Genomic DNA, 23,099 nt, shown 5'->3' with positions numbered 1-23,099 from the left:
GTCTTATTCTATCGCACTGGATAGAGTGCCATGGAATCATCGTCGCTCACAGAAACCTCAAACTCCTGGGCTTAAGTGATCCTCCTGCCTCAGCCTCCTGAGTAGCTGGGACTACAGGTACCTGCCCAAACACCTGGCTTCTCGTTGTTGTTTTTTTCTGAGCCAGAGTCTCAAGCTGTCGCCCTGGATAGAGTGCCATGGCATTACAGTTCACAGCAACCTCAAACTCATGGGCACAAGTGATTCTCTTGCCTCAGCCTCCCAAGTAGCTGGGACTACAGGCACCTGCCACAAAACCCAGCTATTTTTTTGTTGTAGATATTGTTGTTTAGCAGGCCTGAGCTGGGTTTGAACCTGCCAGCCCTGGTGTATGTGACCAATGCCTTATCCACTGAGCTACAGGCACCGGGCCATGTTTATCTGTTTTTAGTAGAGATAGAATCTCACTATGGCACAGGCTGGTCTTGAACTCCTGAACTCTAGGGAGCTCAGGTGATCCACCTGCCTAGGCCTCCCAGAGTGCTGGGAACCCAGGCCTGAGCCACGGTGCCCAGCCCCTTGTCTGCTTATTTCTGTCAAGTCTTTGTATTCCCCAACATGGGTCCTTTTCCCCATTTGCCGATCCTCTAGGTACTCCTGGCACTCCACTCTGCCCCCATACCGTTCTTAAACTGATGCCCCCAGCCTCAGGCCTGCATGCAAAGACTGTCCTGTCTACCCACAGGATTCGCTCCTCCAAGTTCTGTGATGTGTGATCTGAAGGAACCTCTTTGTTGTGACTCAGAGTCTGAGATGGTAATGAGAACAGGACTGAGACTGTAGAGGAGAAAGGAGGCATTAAAGAGAGAAAATCAGGGCAGCACCTGTGGCTCAGTCGGTAAGGCGCCGGCCCCATATACCGAGGGTGGCGGGTTCAAACCCGGCCCCGGCCGAACTGCAACAAAAAAATAGCTGGGCGTTGTGGCGGGCGCCTGTAGTCCCAGCTACTCGGGAGGCTGGGCAAGAGAATCACTTAAGCCCAGGAGTTGGAGGTTGCTGTGAGCTGTGTGACGCCACGGCACTCTACCGAGGGCCATAAAGTGAAACTCTGTCTCTACAAAAAAAAGAAAATCAAGGCTGGGTGTGTGGCTCATGCCTGCAATCCAAGAACTCTGGGAGACCAAGGTGGTAAAAATCTCTCGTGCTTGGGCGGCACCTGTGGCTCAAAGGGGTAGAGCGCCGGTCCCGTATGCTGAAGGTGGCGGGTTCAAACCCAGCCCCGGCCAAAAAACAAACAAACAAACAAAAAAAAATCTCTTGTGCCCACAAGTTCAAGAATAGCCTGGGCAACATAGTGAGATCCCCATCTTGACAAAAAGAAAAATTAGCACAGTGAGGTGGTGTACACCTGTAGTCCCAGCTACAGGTCTGAGCTGGCAGTCTGAGGCAGGAGGATCACTTGAGTCCGTGAGTTCAAACTGCAGTGAACTATTAGTATGATCCAGCAACTGGCCCCCCAGCCTGCCTGACAGAGGAAGGCTCTGTCTAAAAACAAACAAAAACAAATACACACAAAACAAACCCTCATACATGAAGTCAGGAGTGTATTACCCAGACTACTCTCGTTTTTCTTACTCAGAGCAATACCACATCGGTACTCTGTAATAGGGATGCACAGAGACTCTGTAAAACTTTGAGAATTACCCTGGAAGAGATAATCCTCTGTGTTCTGATCAGGATTGTCAGAGCTCCCAACAATATCAAATGGAGACCGCCCTGCCATCATCTCAAACATCAGCACGCCAAGAGCCCACCAGTCCACACTGAAACCTGCAGAAGGGAATTTCAAAGCAGTAAGTCGTACACCTGATGTTCTTGAAAGTCAGTAACTGGAGACTCGTTTTATCACATAATGAAGGTGCAGATTCTAATGCACTGTGCGTCCCAGGGCAGGGATGGGGGGCACAGTGAGCTTTACTTTCCTACAAGGGCAGGAACCTCAAAGACGACTTACAAAGTCACAGGAAAAGAGAATGTTCCTGTTTCCCAATACATTTAACTTAAAACTGAAGCCCAGTATCTAAATGTTAAGTATATAATTAAATTTTATTTAAGAACCATTTCCCTGGTCTGAAACTGGATCTTCTGCTTGCTGACTAAAGACCTTGGAAGGGTTTTGGATCCAGATTGTGAGCAACTTTCAGACGTTCCCTCCTTCACATCTGCTGAGAGCAGAGGGCCAGAACCCAACAGAGTCACACACTTTCTTAAAACAAATGCATCTTCCAATGCATGAGGATCAGTCAATCTTTCCTCCATCTTTCAGATTCCTGAGAAATATCCCAGGAAATCTGATCCACCTTCTGGGATCCAGAGCCAGGCAGCTGCTGCCCTGAAGCCCTACTCTGCTGCTTTCTAGCTGTGTGACCTCGGGCAAGTTATCCCGACTCTCAGTTTCCTCACCTGTAAAATGGGGATTAACAGAATTTACCTAATAGGGTTAATGCACACAAACTGCTTGGAACAGTGCACCCCTATTTAGAGTTTGCCACTGAGTAGGTATTATACAAATCTGTGCCCCAGACACTGTCTCTAATTTCAAAGTCTGCGAATCTTTACCTAAGTTTCAACAGAATCGAAAAAGTTTACATAAGTAAACCAGTATCACAATGTGTTAGTGTACCATAATGCAACTGATTACACATCCATTACCATAATCTTCTCCTCTCAGAATCTCAGGAGCAATGTAGTTAGGAGTACCACAGAACGTGCTGGTTGTATCTCCTGGCCGTAATCCTTCCTTTAATAAAAAAAAAAAAAAAAAAAGAGAGAGAGGAAAACCCACGGAGTAAGACCAAGACTCATTTTAAATTTACCTTTCCTATTTCATCTATCATATTAGTTCAACACCTGCAGGTAATACACTAAACTTAAATATTAGGTCATGAAATATGAAATTTCTGATTTTGGATCAAAAGTGTAGTTTATTGTATTTCAAACAAGCGGCAGTGCACTTTATCAAGGGGTGTGCCTAAAACATCAACACAGCTGTACCGTCTAAACGGCAGCAGCAAACAAGCCGGGAGAGTGGGTGTCAATGAAATCACAAAGGGCATTTTTCACAGCTTGCTGTGAACGGAATACTTTCCCTTTTTTTTTTTTTGTAGAGACAGAGTTTCACTGTATTGCCCTCGGTAGAGTGCCGTGGCCTCACACAGCTTACAGCAACCTCCAACTCCTGGGCTTGAGCGATTCTCTTGCCTCAGCCTCCTGAGAAGCTGGGACTACAGGCGCCCGCCACAACGCCCGGCTATTTTTTGGTTGCAGTTTGGCCGGGGGCCGGGTTTGAACCTGCCACCCTCAGTATATGGGGCTGGCACCTTACCCACTGAGCCACAGGCGCCGCCCATACTTTTCCTTTTTTTTTTTTTTGAGACAGAGTCTCAGTCAGTGGCCCGCGACAAAGTGCCGTGTCATCATGCCTCACAGCAACCACGAACTCTAAGGCTCAAGCAATCCTCTTGCCTCCTGAGTAGCTGGGACTGTGGCCAGAACCATCACCTCATTTTCCCATTTTAAGTAGAGACAGTCTTACTCTTGCTCAGGCTGGTCTTGAACTCCTGAGTTCCAGTGATCCCCCTGCCTCGGCCACCCAGAGTGCTGGGATTACGGGCATGAGCCACCAAACACAGACAAGGTTACTTTGCAAAGACAGTGTTCCCAGCTGCTGCTCATCTTTTTGTTTTTTTTGTAGAGACAGAGTCTCACTCTATGGCCCTCGGTAGAGTGCCGTGGACTCACACAGCTCACAGCAACCTACAACTCCTGGACTTAAGCGATTCTCTTGCCTCAGCCTCCCGAGTAGCTGGGACTACAGGCGCCCGCCACAACGCCCGGCTATTTTTTGGTTGCAGTTTGGCCGGGGCAGGGTTTGAACCCGCCACCCTCGGTATATGGGGCCGGTGCCTTACTGACTGAGCCACAGGCGCCTCCCATGCTGCTCATCTTTTTAACAGGGAGATAGTGTCCCTCACCTTACACATGCCGTAGTCAGTGAGTTTGATGTGCCCTTCAGAGTCCAGTAACACATTGTCTAGTTTCAAGTCTCTATAGATTATCCCTCGCTCATGAAGATAATTTAATGCTAGACTGATTTCTGCAGAATAAAATCTAAAATAAAAAAGAAAATAGGTTATTTTCTAGAAGAAGAAATTTAAGCCCTGCACTTCCAAATGGAAACAAAAATCACATCAAAATACAAAGTAACTTAAAAAAACAGCTTGGTCCCCAGATTACATGAACATAATTTTATACCTCCCAGTAAAATTAAAGGATGAGAAATAATGAACTAGTAAAATTTCTACTAAATAAATAATTATTATTTTTTTTTGTAGAGACAGAGTCTGACTTTATTGCCCTCAGTAGAGTGCCATGGCGTCACACAGCTCACAGCAATCTCCAACTCCTGGGCTTAGGCGATTCTCTTGCCTTCGTCTCCCGAGTAGCTGGAACACAGGCGCCCGCCACAACGCCCAGCTATTTTTTGTTGCAGTTTGGCTGGGGCTGTGTTTGAACCCGCCACCCTCAGCATATGGGGCCGGCGTCCTAACCCCTGAGCCACAGGCACCGCCCTTAATAAGTTATTTTTAAAAATGAAATCTCTAGGGCGATGCCTCTGGCTTAGTGGGCAGGGCACCAGCCCCATATACCAAGGGTGGCGGGTTTGAACCCGGCCCTGCCCAAACTGCAACAGAAAAATGGCTGGGCCTTGTGGTGGGCACCTGTAGTTGCAGCTACTTGGGAGACTGGGGCAAGAGAATTGTCTGGGCCCAGGAGTTGGAGGTTGCTGTGAGCTGTGTGATGCTACGGCACTCTACGGAGGGTGACAGAGTGAGACTCTGTCTCTTAAAAAAAAAAAAAAAAAATGAAATCTCTATCCTTTGTTTACCACTTAAAAACTACATACACATACACACTTATATGCTTTATTTGGCATTACTCTTTTTGTGTGGGTGTGTATAAGACAGAGTCTCACTTTGATGCCCTTGGTAGAGTGACAAGAACAGCTCTAAGTACTCAGGAATCTCAAATTCTTAGGAGGATCCCCTTGCCTTAGCCTCCCGAGTAGCTGGGACCACAGGCGCCCGCCACATGCCCGGCTATTTTTAGAGATGGGGTCTCCCTCTTGCCAAGGCTGGTCTCAAACCTGTGAACTCAGGCAATCTACCTGCCTTGGCCTTCCAGAGTGCTGGGATTACAGGAGTGAACCACCACACCCAGCCCCTTGGCAATACTCTTGTGAAGTAGAAAGGGAGAAAATTACTGCTGATTATCAGTTTAAAACAAATCTGTTTATTCAAGGTCATGACCTTGTCTCACCTATCTCCTCCAACATACAAACAACACACAACCTTGTAAATTAATATCAAACCAAGGGTGCAAATTAATACTTAGCACTCCTTTCTTTATTCATCAACACTTACAGGATTAGAGGAGAAAAAGCAAAGGCAAAACAATTCAGAAATTACAATTATGAGAAGAGCATCCAGCCACACACACGCCAGTTCACGAGGTGCTGTGCTAGGTTCCAGCAGGTATAGCTCTCCTCTAGTGAGAAACTGTCAAAGGGATCACTGTAAACTTGGTAAGATTAGTTAGTGTGAATTTATTGGGCGGCGCCTGTGGCTCAGTCGGTAAGGCGCCGGCCCCATATACCGAGGGTGGCGGGTTCAAACCCGGCCTCAGCCAAACTGCAACCAAAAAATAGCTGGGCGTTGTGGCGGGCGCCTGTAGTCCCAGCTACTCGGGAGGCTGAGGCAAGAGAATCGCCTAAGCCCAGGAGTTGGAGGTTGCTGTGAGCTGTGTGAGGCCACGGCACTCTACCGAGGGCCATAGAGTGAGACTCTGTCTCTACAAAATAAATAAATAAATAAGTGTGAATTTATCAATTATTTGAATAGCTGATGATGAACAGATAAAATATTTGAGAATAATTGGTTTTGGTAGATTAAAGTTTTCCCCTTGAATACTGTTTACACTTTTTCAATTGCTTAGGAGCACCTAACACTATATATAATATATATACTATAATTCTATTACACTTGTTTTAATAATGTAAACTTACTTCTAGCTTAGCCTCTACAGGACTTACAAAGAATTAACTAGTATCAAAATAAATTATTCATGTATTGTTTTCAACCATTGCATATAAAAACTCACATAACCCTGAGAAAGACCCAACACAAGCAACCATGAATAAAAACCCACCTGGCGTGCTCCTCGGGGAGCTTCCTCTGCCGCTGCATGTGGAACATCAGATCCCCTCCATTCACGTATTCTATCACAAAGAACAACCTGAAACGCGAGGGAGGACCCAGAACAAGGCAGTGTGACTCTGCAGTGTCAGACACCAGTCACAACACAGAGTTCTCCGAGATTCAGTCCTTTTAACAGACGCCAAGAATTTGGTAGAAACTAAGGGTATGTGGAGGACAGGGGAGACGGGAAAGTAAGCTGCATGGTGGTTCCTGTCACCTCGCCTGCTGCAGGGAAGCAGGGCCTCCTGCAGCCAAGGCACTCGCTCCCATCCCAACTTTAGTACTTGCTGGGTAAGTCACTTTCGACAGTCACTTAGGGCTAACAAGTTAGGGTTCCTCCCAGCTAAAATCTAGGAAATTTACAGTCATAAAACCAGAAACCTGGGGAAATTTATGAGGTTGGATTTCAACATCCTTAATCATGACCTGGCATTCTCTTCTTTGCCTAGAGCAGATCTTTTCCCAAGCTCACCCGATACCCAGAGAGCACCACTGGCTGGGGTCAGCAGCAGGAAGCTGTAAGCCTACCACTGCTGTGTCTCTCCGTGACCCTCCTCTTCCCATGTATACACCCAAGTGTGAGCCCAGATTTTATTCTGTGACCTTTCAAGCTTACCTGCTTTCTGTCTGAAAGCAAGAATGCAGCCCAACAAGAAAAGGGTGGTTGGACGCCTGCTCAAACACATGCTTCTCTGTCTGCACCCAATCAATATCCTAAAACAGGAGAGGAATCCATGTCAAACTAAAATGATACCATCAAAACCAATGATCAATTTGCTTTCAGCCATTCATTATCGCAAATGCAATTTTTAACTAATTAGACCAAATATAATGATAAAACAATTTATATATATAAAGAGACAAATGCCACTAGTAAATTTTTTATATTATGAAATGGTCTAAAAAACTTTTACAAAGGTCAAGTATTTCCCCTGATATTAAAGGTTTTATTTTTATTTGTTTGGTTTTTTTTTTGAGATTAGGTCTTGCTCGGTCACCCAGGCTGGAGTACAGTGCTGGGACCACAACTCACGGTAGCTTTGAAACCCTGGGCTCCAAGGATCCTCCATCTCAGCCTCCCAGGAGCTGAGACTAAGGGCACCCACCATCACACATAAGTTTTTACTCAAAAAAAAAAAAAAAAAAAATCTCATAATAATTAGATTATTTTAAATCTCATTTAGTCTATCTGAGGCATATATTTAGAAAAAGTCGACTGAGATAATAAAGCACAGATAATGGGTTATTCCTTGAAACAGCCATCTCCAGCAGCTTAGCAGTTCAGAAGCAGTGAACGGGGCTTACCTCATCATCATTGACAAGCTCTTTTTTCACAACTTTCATTGCATAAATACGATCTGTTTTTTTTAATCGAACCAACAGTACTTTGGCATAACTTCCTCTTCCTATTACCCGGAGCAAATCAAAATCCTGAAGCCCCAGACTGGACGAAGCTTTGCCGCTTTCCCTGGTGTTCATCGCCTGTGGAGAACATTTACACCAGAGTTACGCTGGGAAGTGTCTGCATAGTACACTGTATTTCAACCACCTAGTGATACTTATAATGATTTTTAAGTATCTTCTGAACATAAAAATATTTTAAGTTCTTAATTCTTTTCTGTATCATTCCAAACCATATAATCTAACTACTCAAGAGAGAAAATGAATTCGTGAGTAGAGGTGAGAGGGGTAGTAGCACCAACAGGGAGGGAGCTAAAATTGAAAACTTAGGACCTGGTAGGACCTCGTGACTATGGGCATGAGGGTTGGAGAAGCACAATTCAAAGGCGGCATGGGGTGGTGACCAGGAGGCTGGAGCAGCCACCCACAGGGAAACGCTGTGTGGGGACAGGACCAGACCAGCAGGATTGTTGGAAAGGACACTGGTCTGGTTTCCACAATGGATTTAGAAGTTACAGTGGGAAGCAAGAGAAAAGAATCTGCTGGACATCTGAATGTAGAAGATGTAAGTTAGTGAGAGGGCACAGCAGAGGACTTTGAGATGCAGGGACTGGAAGGCCCACAGGAGGTGGCCCAGGGGCTGGAAGGCATTCTTAGCTACCTAGGGCCATGCCCACCGGAGACAGCCTGGTGAGCCAGCTCATTCCTCACAACTAGAAATTTAACCTCCTGGTAATTTACAGAGAAGCCTGAAGATAATCTTTTCCTTCTTTTTTTTTGAGACAGAGCCTCAAGCTGTCACCTTGGGTAGAGTGCCGTAGTATCACAGCTCACAGCAACCTCCAAATCCTGGGCTCATGCGATTCTCCTGCCTCTGCCTCCCAAGTAGCTGCCACAATGCCCGGCTATTTTTTGGTTGCAGCCAGCGTTTGGGGAGCCAAACGCTGGATTCAAACCCGCCAGCTCAGGTGTATGTGGCTGGCGCCTTAGCCACTTGAGCCACAGGTGCCGAGCCAATAACCTTTTCTTAGATACCTGCAAAATCATCAGCATGAAATCAGCAGATGTATGAACGAGAAAAAGGTGTGAATTCTCTGAAGAATATTAGGAAAAGTACGGAGCATGTTTTGGAGAAACAAAACAAACCCGGTAAACACAAACTGAAAAGAACGTCATGGAAACAGAGGGAGAATGACAATCCAAAAGAATGACTATACACAAAAATATAGAAATTGTAAATAAATGAGATGGGGTGAGAAGAAATCAGATTTGGGCAGTTTAAGAAAGATAAGAATGGTTAAGAACTTAAGTCAGTGGCACAGACATTAAATCTGGGTGATTAGAAACTCAGAGTGAATGTGACAGGAAGTACAGCGCTACCTGGACAGCAGGGTGAGCGCAGGTAACAGCGGGACGGCACTTTCAAAGGACTTAAAAAAGCCCACCTACTAACCTAGACGTCTAATCCGGCAAAAATAGGTCCCCAAAACATATTCAGACAAAAACTGAAAGAATCCACCACTAGCAGGTTCTCAGAAGGATGCACTGGAGCTTAGATGGGAGGACAGAGACACAGGACCACGGGGCAGAGTGCAGGTGAATCTAGACGAGGAGATGGGAGGACAGAGACACAGGACCACGGGGCAGAGTGCAGGTGAATCTAGACGAGGAGATGGGAGGACAGAGACACAGGACCACGGGGCAAGAGTGCAGGTGAATCTAGAGGAGGAGATGGGAGGACAGAGACACGGGACCACGGGGCAGAGTGCAGGTGAATCTAGACAAGGGCCCATTACTAAACCCTAATATCCAGAGAGCGCTTTAAAATATATTCATGACAGCACTCAAGGCAGGAAGAGAGTAGCAGCGACTGACAGCCTGTCACAGTCACTGTGTTTTCTGGGAAACAGCACACGTATTATCAATAATTTGTATTCACCTTTTGTAAGATGCAAAATGTGCTCTGTAGACTAACTAGAAAAAGAATGGCAACAGAACGTCAAACAAGTTAAAAGAGGTGAAAAAAGTCACAAAAAAAATCATTAAAGAAGGGAAAAAAGAGAAAGAGTGAGGACACAGCAAACAGGAAGCTAACAGTGGATCAAACTCAAATTAGTAATAACACCAAATGTAAAGGAAAAATAAATACGAAAAAACTTAACTAGACGTTACAATAAACACAATAAATACTATAGTCAAGAATTATCTGCCAGGTGTAGTGGCTCAGGCCTGTGATCCCAGCACTCCGGGAGGCTGAGGTGGGTGGACTGCCTGAGCTCAGGAGTTCAAGACCAGCCTGAGCAAAGTGAGACCTCATCTCTGCTAAAAATATAAAAACCAGCCGGTGTGGTAACAGACACTGGTAGTCCCAGGTTCTCTGGAGACTGAGGCAGGAGGATCTCATGAGCCCAAGAGTTTGAAGTTGCTCTGAGCTGTGATGCCACAGCACTCTACTGAGGGTGACAAAGCGAAACTCTGTCTTTAAAACAAACAAAGTAGTTGCTTGTACCCTCACATCAACCTGAAATAAATTAACAAAACAAGACCAAAAAACACAAAAAAAACAAAAAAAGAGTTGCCTGATAAAAGGCAGAGTCCAACTATATGATTTTTAACAAAACACACACCTTAACTATATAGATACAGAATTAAAGTAAAAAGCTAATAACTATATATTGTGGAGAGCTGTTGTAGCTAAACTAACCAGAGCCAATTATAGGGAAGTTGGGATGTATTTTAAACCAAATGAAAGTTTGGGTTAAATAAATCCCAAGGGATAAAACGAAAATTAAGAAATAAGAGAACTGGGTGGTGCCTGTTGCTCAGTGAGCAGGGCGCGGGCCCCATATACCGACAATAGCGGGTTTGAACCCGGCCCCGGCCAAACCGTAACAAAAAAATAGCCAGGCCTTGGGGCTGGGGCCTGTCGTCCCAGCTACTTGGGAGACTGAGGCAGGAGAATCCCTAACCCCAAGAGCTGGAAGTTGCTATGAGCTGTGATGCCGGGGCACTCGACCGAGGGCAACAAAGTATGACTCTGTCTCTAAAAAAAAAAAAAAAAAAGAAAGAAAGAAATAGAAAACCGATTTGTCCAAAATCTCACATATGGAATCTAGAATTAAAATCTCCCACTCCCCCTTCCCCCACCAAAAAAACCTCCAGGTCAAGAGTGCTTTCCTAGCAAATCATTCAAAATGTAAGAAAGTAATTAAGCCTGTCTTACAATAACTCTTCTTGGAAACCAAAAGGAACACTTGCCAAATTGTTTTATGATGTCACCATTATCCTCGTACAAAACCCTGATAATTCAATACAAAAGGGGAAAACTATGAGCCACTGTCTCTCATTAATATTTAAAATCAGAAAGGCATGCCGCTACACACTAGTAATCCCAGAACTTTGAGAGGGTTGAGACCAGCTTGGGCAACACAGCAAGACCCTGGCCAGGCACGGTGGCTCACACCTATAATCCTAGCACTCTGTGAGGCTGAGACAGGTGGATTGCTTGAGCTCACAGGTTCAAGACCAGCCTAAGCCAGAGCAAGACGCCATCTCTAAATAAAGCCAGGCACGGTGGTGGACGCCTATAGTCCCAGCTACTGGGGAGGCTGAGGCAAGAGCATTGGTTGAGCCCAAGAGTTTGAGGTTGCTGTGAGCTGTGACACCACAGCACTCAACTGAGGGCAACAAAGTGAGACTCTGTCTCAAAAAAAAAAAAAAAAAAAAATTTTTTTTTTTAATTAGCTGGATGTGCTGACACACAATTAGTTCCAGCTATCAGGGAGGCTGAGGGAGGAGGATCACCTGAGCCTAGGAAGGCGAGGCTGCCATGAGCTATGACTGTGCCACTGAACATCCAGCCAGTTGGCTGTCCAAGATGCTGGCAAGGAGGTGCAGCAGAGGGGACTGCACATGTTGTTGGTAACAGTGTAAACTGATATAAGCACTTTGGAAAACTGTTTGCCATTATCTATTAAAGCTGAATGTGCACGTGACTTGGCAACCCCACTCCTGGTTGAGCCCTGACAGAAATGTTGTACATGTTCACCAAACCGCATTTATAATAAAGTCTGCAGCCGTGTGTCATGATAATCCAGGGTGGGGGGAATCAAGACAAGAGATAAACTTAAAACGATAATGAAAATGATTACTAATACTCACAGACAACACGGAGTGAAACAAGCCAGATTAAAAAAATATGAATCCATTTAATATAAAGTTTGGGGGGAAAAAAGGCAAAACTACTTTGTGTTAAGACAATTGTCATGGGTGGCACCTGCAGCTCAAAGGAGTAGGACGCTGGCCCCATATGCTGGAAGTGGCAGGTTCAAACCCAGCCCCAGCCAAAAACTGCAAAAAAAAAAAAAAAAGACGATTGTTACGCATCAGGGAGGCGGCACAAGATAGAAGTGCCAGAGACGCTACTGGAGGATCCAGGTAGTCATTACATAGTTAGCATTCATTGTGTGGAAATTCATCTAGGTATATACCCATGATTTGTGTACCTTTCTGTATGTAAGTTGTTCTTTAATCTAGATTAAAAATCTTACAAATGCCAGGCACGGCAGCTCTCATCTATAATCCCAGCACTCCCAGAAATCTGGGAGGCTGAGGCAGGTAAATCCCTTGAGCTCATGAGTTCAAAACCGACCTGAGAAATAGTGAGACCCTTTTAGATCTCTACTAAAAATAGAAAAACTAGCTTGGTATTGTGGCAGGTGCCTGTAGTCCCAGCTACTTGGGAGGCTGAGGCAGGAGATTGCCTGAGCCTGCCAGGGTCCTGTCCCAGGGCAGGGTCCTTTAAGACCTGTGGAGCTCCTGGCCATAGACTGAGGAAAAGTAAAGCTAAAAGCTGTGAGAGAGAGAGAGAGACAGGACACACAGAATAGAGTTTTCAAAAGTAGGAACACAGGGAACTGCGGCTAGCTTGTAGGGTTCCAGCAAGTGGCCTTGAGTGTTTGTTCCACCAGGCTTTTATTGAAGACTATTTCTCATTTAGCCCAGATGGTAAGCTGAGGAAGGGAACAAAAATGTCAGCACTTTCTCTGAGTAAGCATGTTAGTTCTTATTCTATCTATAATCATTAACTTTATAATCTGAGCAGCCTTGAGAAATCTGAAACCTGAGCCTTGTGTGGGGGCGGCCTGCTGTCTGTGGTTACACACAGATACCTTAGGGGAGGTTAAACCCCTCTAGCTCCTCTGTGTGGAGCAGACACGATGGTGTCAGGCCTCCTCTGAAGAATCAGTGGGAAAGAGGAATTTCCCTCTGATCTCCACCCAGAGGTGTCCTCTTCTTTATAATGGTACAAGTTCCCCCCACATCCCCCATGCCCACAGTTCAGGGCTTGAGCGGTTCCCTTGATCTCTGCCCCAGCCACGATACAAATCCCCACAATGGACATTTGCCTTGACTGTTAACTGTGCGGGGGCAGCCTGGTCAATGTTCCTTCCCAGGCCTTGCATGTACTTCTGTTATGGCCATTATTCTTCAGAGTGCTTGCAGACCCAGCCCGGGTGTTTGCAAGCTGTATCCCTTATAGGCCAGGCTTCCAGTAAAAGCAGAAACTGCTCAGAGAAGTAATTTAGCTGCTGGTTTAACAGTAAACTAGCTGAACTGTTTTTATTCTGCCTTGCTCAGCTTATTTCTCTGTTTTTCCCTTTTTCTGGGGATGTTTCCCCTTGCCATGAATAGGGTCTTTGGTCCCCATTCTGCCTGCAGAGACCAAGAGTTTGAGGTTTCTGTGAGCTGTGATGTCCCAGCCTTCTACCCAGAGGACAGAGCGAGACTCTGTCTCCAAAAAAAAAAAAAAATGTTGGAAGGGCCGCGGCAGCTAGAGGGAAGTGGAGACTGACTACGGCAGTGTTCACAGCCTCAGTGCTGAGAAGAGCACAGCCCCTGCTCAAGAGTGACAGGCAGACTCATCAAGTGCCCATGTCTCTCTATCTTATAAATATGCACCATTATTACACTTTACCTAAAAATAAAAGGAATAAAAAATGAAGGTGAGAACTAGAGACTTTGTCAAACAAATAAGAAAACAAAAAACTGAAGAAGAAACTAAGATATAAGATTGGACCAGGAACCAGATTTGTTCCAAAATTAACACAGGAACGAGGAAGGGGCAGGTGAGACAAGACTGCCGTGTGTGGGGAGAGCTTTACCTGGGTAAGAGGCACAGGAGCATGGTGATACTGTTTTGTCTACTTTTATTTATATTAAACATTTTCAATAATAAAAAATAGTGTCTTTTTTTTTTTTCTTTTTCAGGTTTTGGCCGGAGCTGGGATTGAACCCACTGCCTCCGGTATATGGGGCTTGCACCCTACTCCTTTAGAGCCACAGGTGCCGCCCAAGAAATAGTGTCTTTTAAAAACATAACCAAAAGAGGAGCAAAATATAAAATACCTATCAAATTCTGGAGAGATGCAGGAAAGGGAGGAGGCAGAGTGGCCTACACCCTTCATGGCCAGAACATACAAACTCCAGAAACAGAGGTGGCAGCCTTACGGACACGGCTAGAAGGGCTAAAAGGTTTGTCTCTTAGAAGCGGGACAGGAGCAGAAGGCATGACTAGTGAAGGTAGTCTTTTTCACTACAAGCTTGGGTTTTTTAGGTTATTTTAATTAAATATTTTTAATTGAAAATTTGTTTTGGGCTCGGCGCCTGTACTCAAACAGTTAAAGCGCCAGCTACATACACCACAGCTGGGTTTGAATCCAGCCTGGGCCCGCCAAAGAACAATGACAACTACAACCAAAAAATAGCAGCGCGTTGTGGTGGGTGCCTGTAGTCCCAGTTACTTGGGAGGCTGAGGCAAAAGAATCGCTTAAGATCAGGAGTTGGAGGTTGCTGTGAGCTGTGATGCCACTGCACTCTACCCAGGGCAACAGCTTGAGGCTCTGTCTCAAAAAAAAAAAAAAAAAAAAAAAAGAAAAGAAAATTTGTTTTGTTTTGTTTTAAAAACTGATAAAATGCTTAACAGTCAGAAAAAAATAGTGGCAGTTAACATGCTTAGTCATTTTATACCAGAAACGAGCACTCGGGGTCCAGAAGGAAAGGTCTGCCCCACTACTGTACTATGGACAGCACTGTGAGTGTCCTAAGCACACTACAGTCACAGATTAATCTAGTTTAAAGTGAAAAATTTAAATTATCTCCTAATTTAAATTAAATTAGTAATTACTAAATTAGATCAGGATGATACTCTGGAATCTTACAGATGATCTAAAATCTAAACAGGTCAATGTGCCATCTTCTCAGACTGCTGAGTCGTACTGAACAGTTAGTAAGTGTACAGAGAAACAAGGGCTCTCACCTCCTTCATCTTCTCAGACTGCTGAGCCGTACCGAACAGTTAGTAAGTGTACAGAGAAACAAGGGCTCTCACCTCCTTCATCTTCTCAGACTGCTGAGCCGTACCGAACAGTTAGTAAGTGTACAGAGAAACAGGGCTCTCACCTCCTTCATCTTCTCAGACTGCTGAGCCGTACTGAACAGTTAGTAAGTGTACAGAGAAACAAGGGCTCTCACCTCCTTCATCTTCTCAGACTGCTGAGCCGTACTGAACAGTTAGTAAGTGTACAGAGAAACAAGGGCTCTCACCTCCTTCTCTTCCCCAACTTGGTCCAAACTCTCGTGGCTTGAAGGATTGTATGGAATTACTAAAACCCAACCCCAAATGTGAAAAATGAAGGGTGGGAGGAAGAAAAACATAGCATCTATTAGTGACTTTGACATAAAATTTTTTAATTTTTTCTTTTTCAGTTTTTACTTCTGAATAAGTTTTCATTATTTAAAAGCCAATGCCTGTCCTGCTATGTAAATGTAAAAGCAAAATTCTACTCTTCAGTGAGGACAGAATAATCTGCTGGCCAGCTACTGCATTTAACAAATGTTTCTGCTATTTCCAAAAAAATCTTTCTTCCTTACAAATTAATTAAACATGTCCTTCTATAAGGAGGACTCTATAAACTATATTTAAATCTTCTACTATGCTGAGGCATACGGACAGAGCCCGTGGTTTTCTTTTTTTTTTTTTTTTTGTAGAGATAGTGTCACTTTATGCCCTTCGGGTAGAGTGCCATGGCATGACACAGCTCACAGCAACTTCCAATCCTGGGCTTAAGCGATTCTCTTGCCTCAGCCTCCCGAGTAGCTGGGACGACAGGAGCCCGCCACCATGCCCAGCTATTTTTGGTTGCAGTTCAGCCGGGGCCGGGTTTGAACCCGCCACCCTCGGTATGTGGGGCCGGCGCCTTACCGACTGAGCCACAGGCGCCGCCCCGAGCCCGTGGTTTTCATTCATTGCCCCCTTTGCATTTTCCTGACAGCCACGTCAGTCAAGTGCAGAACTGACAAGGATGGACTTCCACCTCTGAGAGCTGCTTGGGGCGGGGCTGTACTTCATGCAGCCAGCTTCTTCCACCGCCGGGAGACTGCATTCTGTCTGTCCAGAACAAAAGCCCTGTCTTCCTTTCTTGATTCAGTCCAGAGCAGATCAAACTGTGCAGCCCAGCCCTGTGTTTAAGGTCAGGTACCCAACACCGAGCTTACATCATCTCTCTGGAATTTCCTAACAGCACCTCAGTATCTTTTACATAATTTCTACTTCTGATATTAAAGCTTTTAATTAAAATAGGTCACTTGAACACAACATGGCTCACAAGATCAGCTTTGTATTTTTTCATTATGAAAACAACTGAGTTTGGCTCAGCACCTGTAGCTCAGCGGCTAGGGCACCAGTCACATACACTGGAGCTGATGGGTTCAAATCTAGCCCGGGGCCCGCCAAACAACAATGATGGCTGCAACCAAAAAGTAGCTGGGCATTGTGGTGGGCGCCTATAGTCCCAGCTCCTTGGGATGCTGAGGCAAGAGAATCACTTAAACCCAAGGGTTGGAGGTTGCTGTGAGCTATGACACGACAGCAGTCTACTAAGGGTAACATAGTGAGACTCTCTCTCTCAAAAAAAAAAAAAAAAAAAAAAAAAAAGGTGGCGCCTGTGGCTCAGTGCGTAGGGCACCAGCCTCATATACCAAGGCTGTAGTGTTCGAACTTGGCCCCAGCCAAATTGCAACAACAAAAAAAATAGCTGGGTGTTGTGATCGGTGCCTATAGTCCCAGGTACTCGGGAGGCTGAGACAAGACAATTGCCTAAGCTCAGGAGTTGGAGGTTGCTGTGAGCTGTGATGCCATAGCACTCTACCAGGGCAAAAAAGTGAGACTATCTCTTAAAAAAAAAAGAAAAAGAAAAAGAAAACAATTCAGTTTGCTGATTTTAAAGGATCTCAAAGAAATTTAGCTGAGTTAGAAAAAAATAGTCATTTGTTGTAGTTTACATAGTTGTTTTTTTTAAAAAAGCCAAATGTAGCTGGGCGCAGGGCTCACGCCTGTCATCCCACCACTCTGAGAGGCAGAGGCAGGTGAATTGACGGAGCTCAGGAGTTCAAGACCAACAGGAGCAAGAGAGAGACCCTGTCTCTAAAAATAGCCAGGTATTGTGGCGGGTACCTATAGTCCCAGCTACTCAGAGGCTGAGGCAGGAGGATCTCTTGAGCCACAGTGCTCTAGCCTGGGCGAGATGCTGTCTTAGGGAAAAAAAGTCAAACGTGTCAGTTATATAGTGTGACAGGCTTTCCTACCACCAAGTAAGCTGACCTGCTTTTTTTTTTTTTTTTTTTTTTGTAGAGACAGAGTCTCACTTTATGGCCCTTGGTAGAGTGCCATGGCCTCACACAGCTCACAGCAACCTCCAACTCCTGGGCTTAAGCGATTCTCTAGCCTTAGCCTCCCGAGTAGCTGGGACTACAGGCACCTGCCATAATGCCCGGCTATTTTTGGTTGCAGTTTGGCTGGGGCCGGGTTTGAACCCGCCACCCTCGGTATATGGGGCCGGCGCCTTACCAACTGAGCCACAGGCGCCGCCCCCTGACCTGCTTTTATTTGGGAAAATCATAGACATCTTTACAGTCAGGTCAGAGTCACCTAAAGCAGCAGCGAGATGCTATTTTGTTGTGAGCAGGGCTCATCCTCACCTGTCTGTGCGTGGTCTGGATGCAGCGAAGGCTGGTCCACGGGCATCAGTGGTTCCTGCAAACACATCAGAAGACATAGGAACTTAGTAGATTCCTGTAAAATCCCAATACCTCTTTAACTCCAGAAACATTATTTCAATGAGACATAGCACACTAATATTTAATTGCGAAAGAATGTAACTTAATAAGTGAGAATTACATTACCATATTTTATGTATAATTTTATTTTATGAAACCATGCACCACTACTGTGAAGGAGATAATGTTAGCTGTATTTTACAGAAAACAGAACACAAAACTAATTTCAGAATTTCAGGCTACAAGGAGAAACAAAGGAGCTCTGAGACGCTCTGATTTGTTTCTCTCCCCACCACCTGGACCTTCAAGCTCCACATAAGTTTCTGGCAAAAGGAGTCCAGAATATGAGCTGAGGAGCGGTGGTCCAGAGATAGAATTCAGGACATCTGGAAAACTCTTTAAATTACATGTAAATTTTTGTGGGTTTCTCATTTTTCAAGAGTCCCTCCAAAAGGAAAAGAAATACCTCCTGGAAACTGATTTATCTCAGGAAGAGTGTTAATTTAAGCTCAAAGTGTTACTAATTCATTAATTTTGGACCCACATTTAATGAATACGACCAGGAAAAAGTAAACTTAAAAAAAATGCTTAATTATGTAGTTATAATTTTAAGGCTGTCTTCAAGACAGACTTATAAGCAAGATTATGGATTTTTAAATGCATTGAACCTCTATTACAATATAGCAATGTGACACTAACCCTGCCCATCTTTCCTCGTGTACCTGTGAACACATGAATCATTCTCTTACTTAAGAATACACAAGAATATCAACAGTAGCCTAATAAATTATGTTTATAATGTTTCATCTCCTGGAGCTGACAACTCTCCCACTAACTACAAACCCATTATATGAACTAGCTAAATAATTCTAATCCCAAAGAGCCACCTGTAATAACCTACTTTTATGATGCCTGAGGAAAGTCTTATGAATAAACACAAATTGTCTAGAGAACAATTTAGAAGGATGCACCAGATCATTTTCAAAAACCAAATCATTTAACCCACTAATTCCACTTTTGGATGCTAAAGGAAATAAGATTTTTTTTTTTTTCTGAAACAGAGTCTCACTCTGCCACGCTGGGTACAGTGCTGTGGCATCATAGCTCACGGCAACTTCCAACTCTTGCCTCTGCCTCCCAAGTGGCTGGGACTACAGGCGCTGCAACCCTGCCCCACTAGTTCTATTTTTAGTAGAAATAGGGTTTCACTCATGCTGAGGCTGGTCTTGAACCCCTGAGCTTACAAGACCCACCCATCTCACCTCCTGAGGGCTGGGATTACAGGTGCCAGCCACTGCACCTGGGTCTCCAACATGCTTTATGTAAAAGGAAAACAGCCCTTGAGTCTTACCGCTGGCAGCGCGTGGCGCCCGCACTCAGCTGTGACCAGCTTGTGGCACTTCTTGTGAACCAGCAGCTTGCAGTTGGTGCACTTATAGCCCTGGCGGCCGAGGCCCCAGATGCGGTCTGTGCAGATGGCACAGTGGGCGCGCTGCAGAGAATGAGCAACAATGTTTCATTAGCAATCATTTCCCAGCAGTCCACTGGTAAAGTAAGGAAAATAAGTGGCTTTGTTCAACTCAGTCCCCTCCATCATGGTGTTAACTGCCAGTCCATGGCAAACAAAACAAAATTTCCTCATAGTCTTTCAAAAGCTGTAAAAGTCAATGAAAAATAAAAGAGAGAGCTTGCTTTAAAGAGGCAGTGGAATCTATGACCATGTTGCTTTCTTTTTCCTTTTTTTTTTTTTTTTTTTTTTTGAGACAGAGTCTCAAGCTGTCGCCCTGGGTAGAGTGCTGTGGTATCAAGGCTCACAGCAACCTCCAACTCCTGGGCTCAAGTGATTCTCCTGCCTCCGCCTTCCAAGTAGCTGGGACTACAGCCCTGCCACAACGCCCGGCTATTTTTTGGTTGCAGCTGTCGTTGTTGTGTGGCGGGCGGGGCTGGATTCAAACCTGCCAGCTCAGGTTTATGTGGCTGGTACTTTAGCTGCTTGAGCCACAGGCACCGAGTCCATGTTGCTTTCTAAGTCCCACCATATTTAGACTTTACACAATTAAGTTCAGAGTAATAAAAACAGAAGTGAATTAAACCAGAAATACATAGGGCAGAATAGCCTTTTGAAAATTCCTAAGGAAACCTGAACCTTCCTGACCAGAGATGAAATCAAAGCCAGGCCTTCCCGGGAGCCGAACCTCAGCAGGCAGCAGGGCCCCAGGAAGGAGAGCTGGAGGCTCGCAGGTGCTGGTCTCCATGCCCAACCAGGTCAGGGTGGCCGCTTTAGAATGGGACTGGCTGCCACAGTCTGCAGTTATCAACAGTAACTGATAACAGGGACTTCTGCACACAGACTGCCTACTTTCACATCTTGGCTCTGCCCCTAGCTGTATCCTCTTGAGCAAGTTTTTCTTTTTTGAGACGGAGTCTCAAGCTGTCACCCTACGTAGAGTACCATGGCATCACAGCTCACAGCAACCTCCAACTCCTGGGCTCAAGCGATTCTCCTGCCTCCGCCTCCCAAGTAGCTGGGACCACAGGCGCCCACCACAACGCCCAGCTATTTTTTGGTTGCAGCCATCATTGTTGTTTGGCGGGCCCAGGCTGGATTCGAACCCGCCAGCTCAGGTGTATGTGGCCGCGCCTTAGCCGCTTAAGCCACAGGCGCTGAGCCATGAGCAAGTTTCTCAATTGCCTTGTACTTGGTCGCTCACCTATAAAAGGAAAATACACAGCACCTATGACCCAGCGTTGTTGTAAGGATTACACAAGTTGATATAAGGAAAGCATTTGGTAAAACAATTGGTACACAGTAAAAGCCAGGCAAATTTTGCTATTATAATTTCCTAAATAGTGAAAAATCAAATTATAACATTAAATAAATGAAAACATTACATAAACAAACTAAATCTTCCTTATTTTTCTGGCTGCCTTGAATTATATTTAAAAAATTCAATTTTCTTATAGCTAGGGTTTATTAACTGGATAATTAATCATCCAATCAGTAGCACTTTTAGGAGCAAAAGCACATGTGATTAAAAATTAGGCATTCTTGGGTAGTGCCTGTGGCTCAGTGAGTAGGGTGCTGGTCCCATATACTGAGGGTGGTGAGTTCAAACCCAACCCTGGCCAAACTGCAACAATAAAAAAAATTAAAAAAAAAAAAAAATTAGGCATTCTTGGCTCAGCACCCATAACTGGGAGGCTGAGGCAGATGGATTGCTTGAGCTCACAGGTTCAAGACCAGCCTAAGCCAGAGCAAGACGCCATCTCTAAATAAAGCCAGGCATTGTGGTGGACGCCTGTAGTCCCAGCTACTGGGGAGGCTGAGGCAAGAGCATTGGTTGAGCCCAAGAGTTTGAGGTTGCTGTGAGCTGTGACACCACAGCACTCAACTGAGGGCAACAAAGTGAGACTCTGTCTCAAAAAAAAAAAAAATTTTTTTTTTAAATTAGCTGGATGTGCTGACACACAATTACAGTCCCAGCTATCAGGGAGACTGAGGAAGGAGGATCACCTGAGCCTAGGAAGGCGAGGCTGCCATGAGCTGTGACTATGCCACTGAACATCCAGCCAGTTGGCTGTCCAAGATGCTGGCAAGGAGGTGCAGCAGAGGGGACTGCACATGTTGTTGGTTACAGTGTAAACTGATACAAGCACTTTGGAAAACTGTTTGCCATTATCTATTAAAGCTGAATGTGCACATGACCAGCGGTTACGGTGTCAGCCACATACACCAAGGCTGGCAGGTTTGAACTCAGTCCAGGCCAGCTAAACAACAATGATAACTGCAACAAAAAAATAGCTGGGCATTGTGGTGGGCGCCTGTAATCTCAGCTACTTGAGAGACTGAGGCAAAAGAATTGTTTTTAAGCCCAAGAGTTTGAGGTTGCTGTGAGCTGTGATGCCATGGCCCTGGCACTCTACCCAGGGTGACACAGTGAGACTCTGTCTCAAAAAAAAAAAAAAAAAGTAAATAAAATAAAAATAAATAAAAATTAGGCATTCAGCTTTGTGTTGGCGAGAATTAAAGAAATTCCTAGGGAGACTAGGACTGTAGTGGTGGGGGCCTCCCTCCTCCACCCCTCCCCCTGGAGTCCAATCACTTGGGTGTCCCCTTCCCTGTCCCACCAAAGAAGGGAGCGCTGTGGGGTGGGATTGATGTGTGTGGGGTCGGGGATGGGAACATGCACAACAACTAAGGAGTAAAATCCCACTTAACAATCACAATGTTAATTCAAGACTTTCCAAGAGAAGCTTCAGTGTACACGATTTGAAGCGAGCACAAAATCCAGCAAAAGATTCAAAAACAGCGTTTCAAACCTACAAACTCATGTGTCTGAAGAGGAGAAGCAGCAGCCTTTGCAGCCATCCCACAAAGTGTTTTAATACAACATGTGGCTCTATAATTGCCACTGAGAAATTTCTTCTTTTTCTGTTCAGAATATTTTGCTGAAAGACTCAGAATCGCCACAAATGAAGACTCTTGGTCAGTCTGGCTCCCACTTAGGTCATGTACTTCGTTGAAATTGCTCAATAAAAATGGCCTGAGAACTTTGGGGCTAAGCACACTTAAGAAATGGACGGTACTTGTCAGGATACCAGAAGGGATGTGAACTGCTTGCTACCATTGGCTTGAAACAGATCTTAATTCTGAAATCCTGACTGCCATCTGAGGGAGGACTGTCCCCAGCTAAGGACTTGTTATCTGTGATAACTGGTACTGTAAAGATGTTTTTGTTTCTAAGCTATATTAGTAAAATTCATTTTTCAAAAATGCCTGTGAATGTTTAATTATGTTAAACTGAAAATAATTCTTGGATAATGTGTTAATGTTACTTTTCATGGTTGAAATAAACATTTACTTAAAAAAAATTACAGGTACACTGCCCCTCACTCAAACCAGGAAGGTAAGGTCACATTGCTTATTTCTTTGAAAAGGAATAACAGGACTTAATAACAAAACTACCTTTCTTTCATAGCAAAAAGGAAAAAAATAGCTGTCTCAAATTGTCAGCATTTAACAAACTAAGATTACCCTGTTGAAACGCTTGGCTTGAAAAGTGTGGCCATTTGCACAGTAGAGCTTTCTCCAGCGGCGTGCACCTCTTCGGTAGATGGATTCTGAAAACAGAGTAATAGTTTAGGAAAAAAAAAAAAAGAGTCTGAATAAAATTTATTTTATAATTAAGTCTCTAATTTTTTCATGATATTCATTGCCAGAAGAAATACAGTGATAAAAAACCTGAATGTGAAAAAATAAAACAGATTCTTTAAGGGACTAAATCA

At 44.6% G+C, this 23,099-nt stretch overlaps 1 protein-coding gene across 1 annotated transcript in view; it reads right to left on the bottom strand.

Moving 5' to 3' along the window:
- Nucleotides 1-23,099, bottom strand: part of PRKCI (protein kinase C iota) — a 66,483-nt gene that overhangs the window by 6,451 nt on the left and 36,933 nt on the right. Inside the window, exons 5-14 of the mRNA XM_053600204.1 lie at nt 22,849-22,934; nt 19,165-19,305; nt 17,736-17,790; nt 15,303-15,361; nt 7,602-7,778; nt 6,913-7,010; nt 6,247-6,333; nt 4,014-4,149; nt 2,692-2,779; nt 1,684-1,809 (exon numbers count right to left, since the gene is read on the bottom strand). Of these exons, the coding sequence (XP_053456179.1) occupies nt 1,684-1,809; nt 2,692-2,779; nt 4,014-4,149; nt 6,247-6,333; nt 6,913-7,010; nt 7,602-7,778; nt 15,303-15,361; nt 17,736-17,790; nt 19,165-19,305; nt 22,849-22,934 (1,053 nt within the window). The remainder of the gene's footprint in view (nt 1-1,683; nt 1,810-2,691; nt 2,780-4,013; nt 4,150-6,246; nt 6,334-6,912; nt 7,011-7,601; nt 7,779-15,302; nt 15,362-17,735; nt 17,791-19,164; nt 19,306-22,848; nt 22,935-23,099) is intronic.

This window comes from Nycticebus coucang, chromosome 8, assembly GCF_027406575.1.
Source record: "Nycticebus coucang isolate mNycCou1 chromosome 8, mNycCou1.pri, whole genome shotgun sequence".
Taxonomy (NCBI): domain Eukaryota; kingdom Metazoa; phylum Chordata; class Mammalia; order Primates; family Lorisidae; genus Nycticebus; species Nycticebus coucang.
The sequence above is the reverse complement of the archived record's forward strand: the minus strand, read 5'-3'. Positions and strand labels throughout refer to the sequence as shown.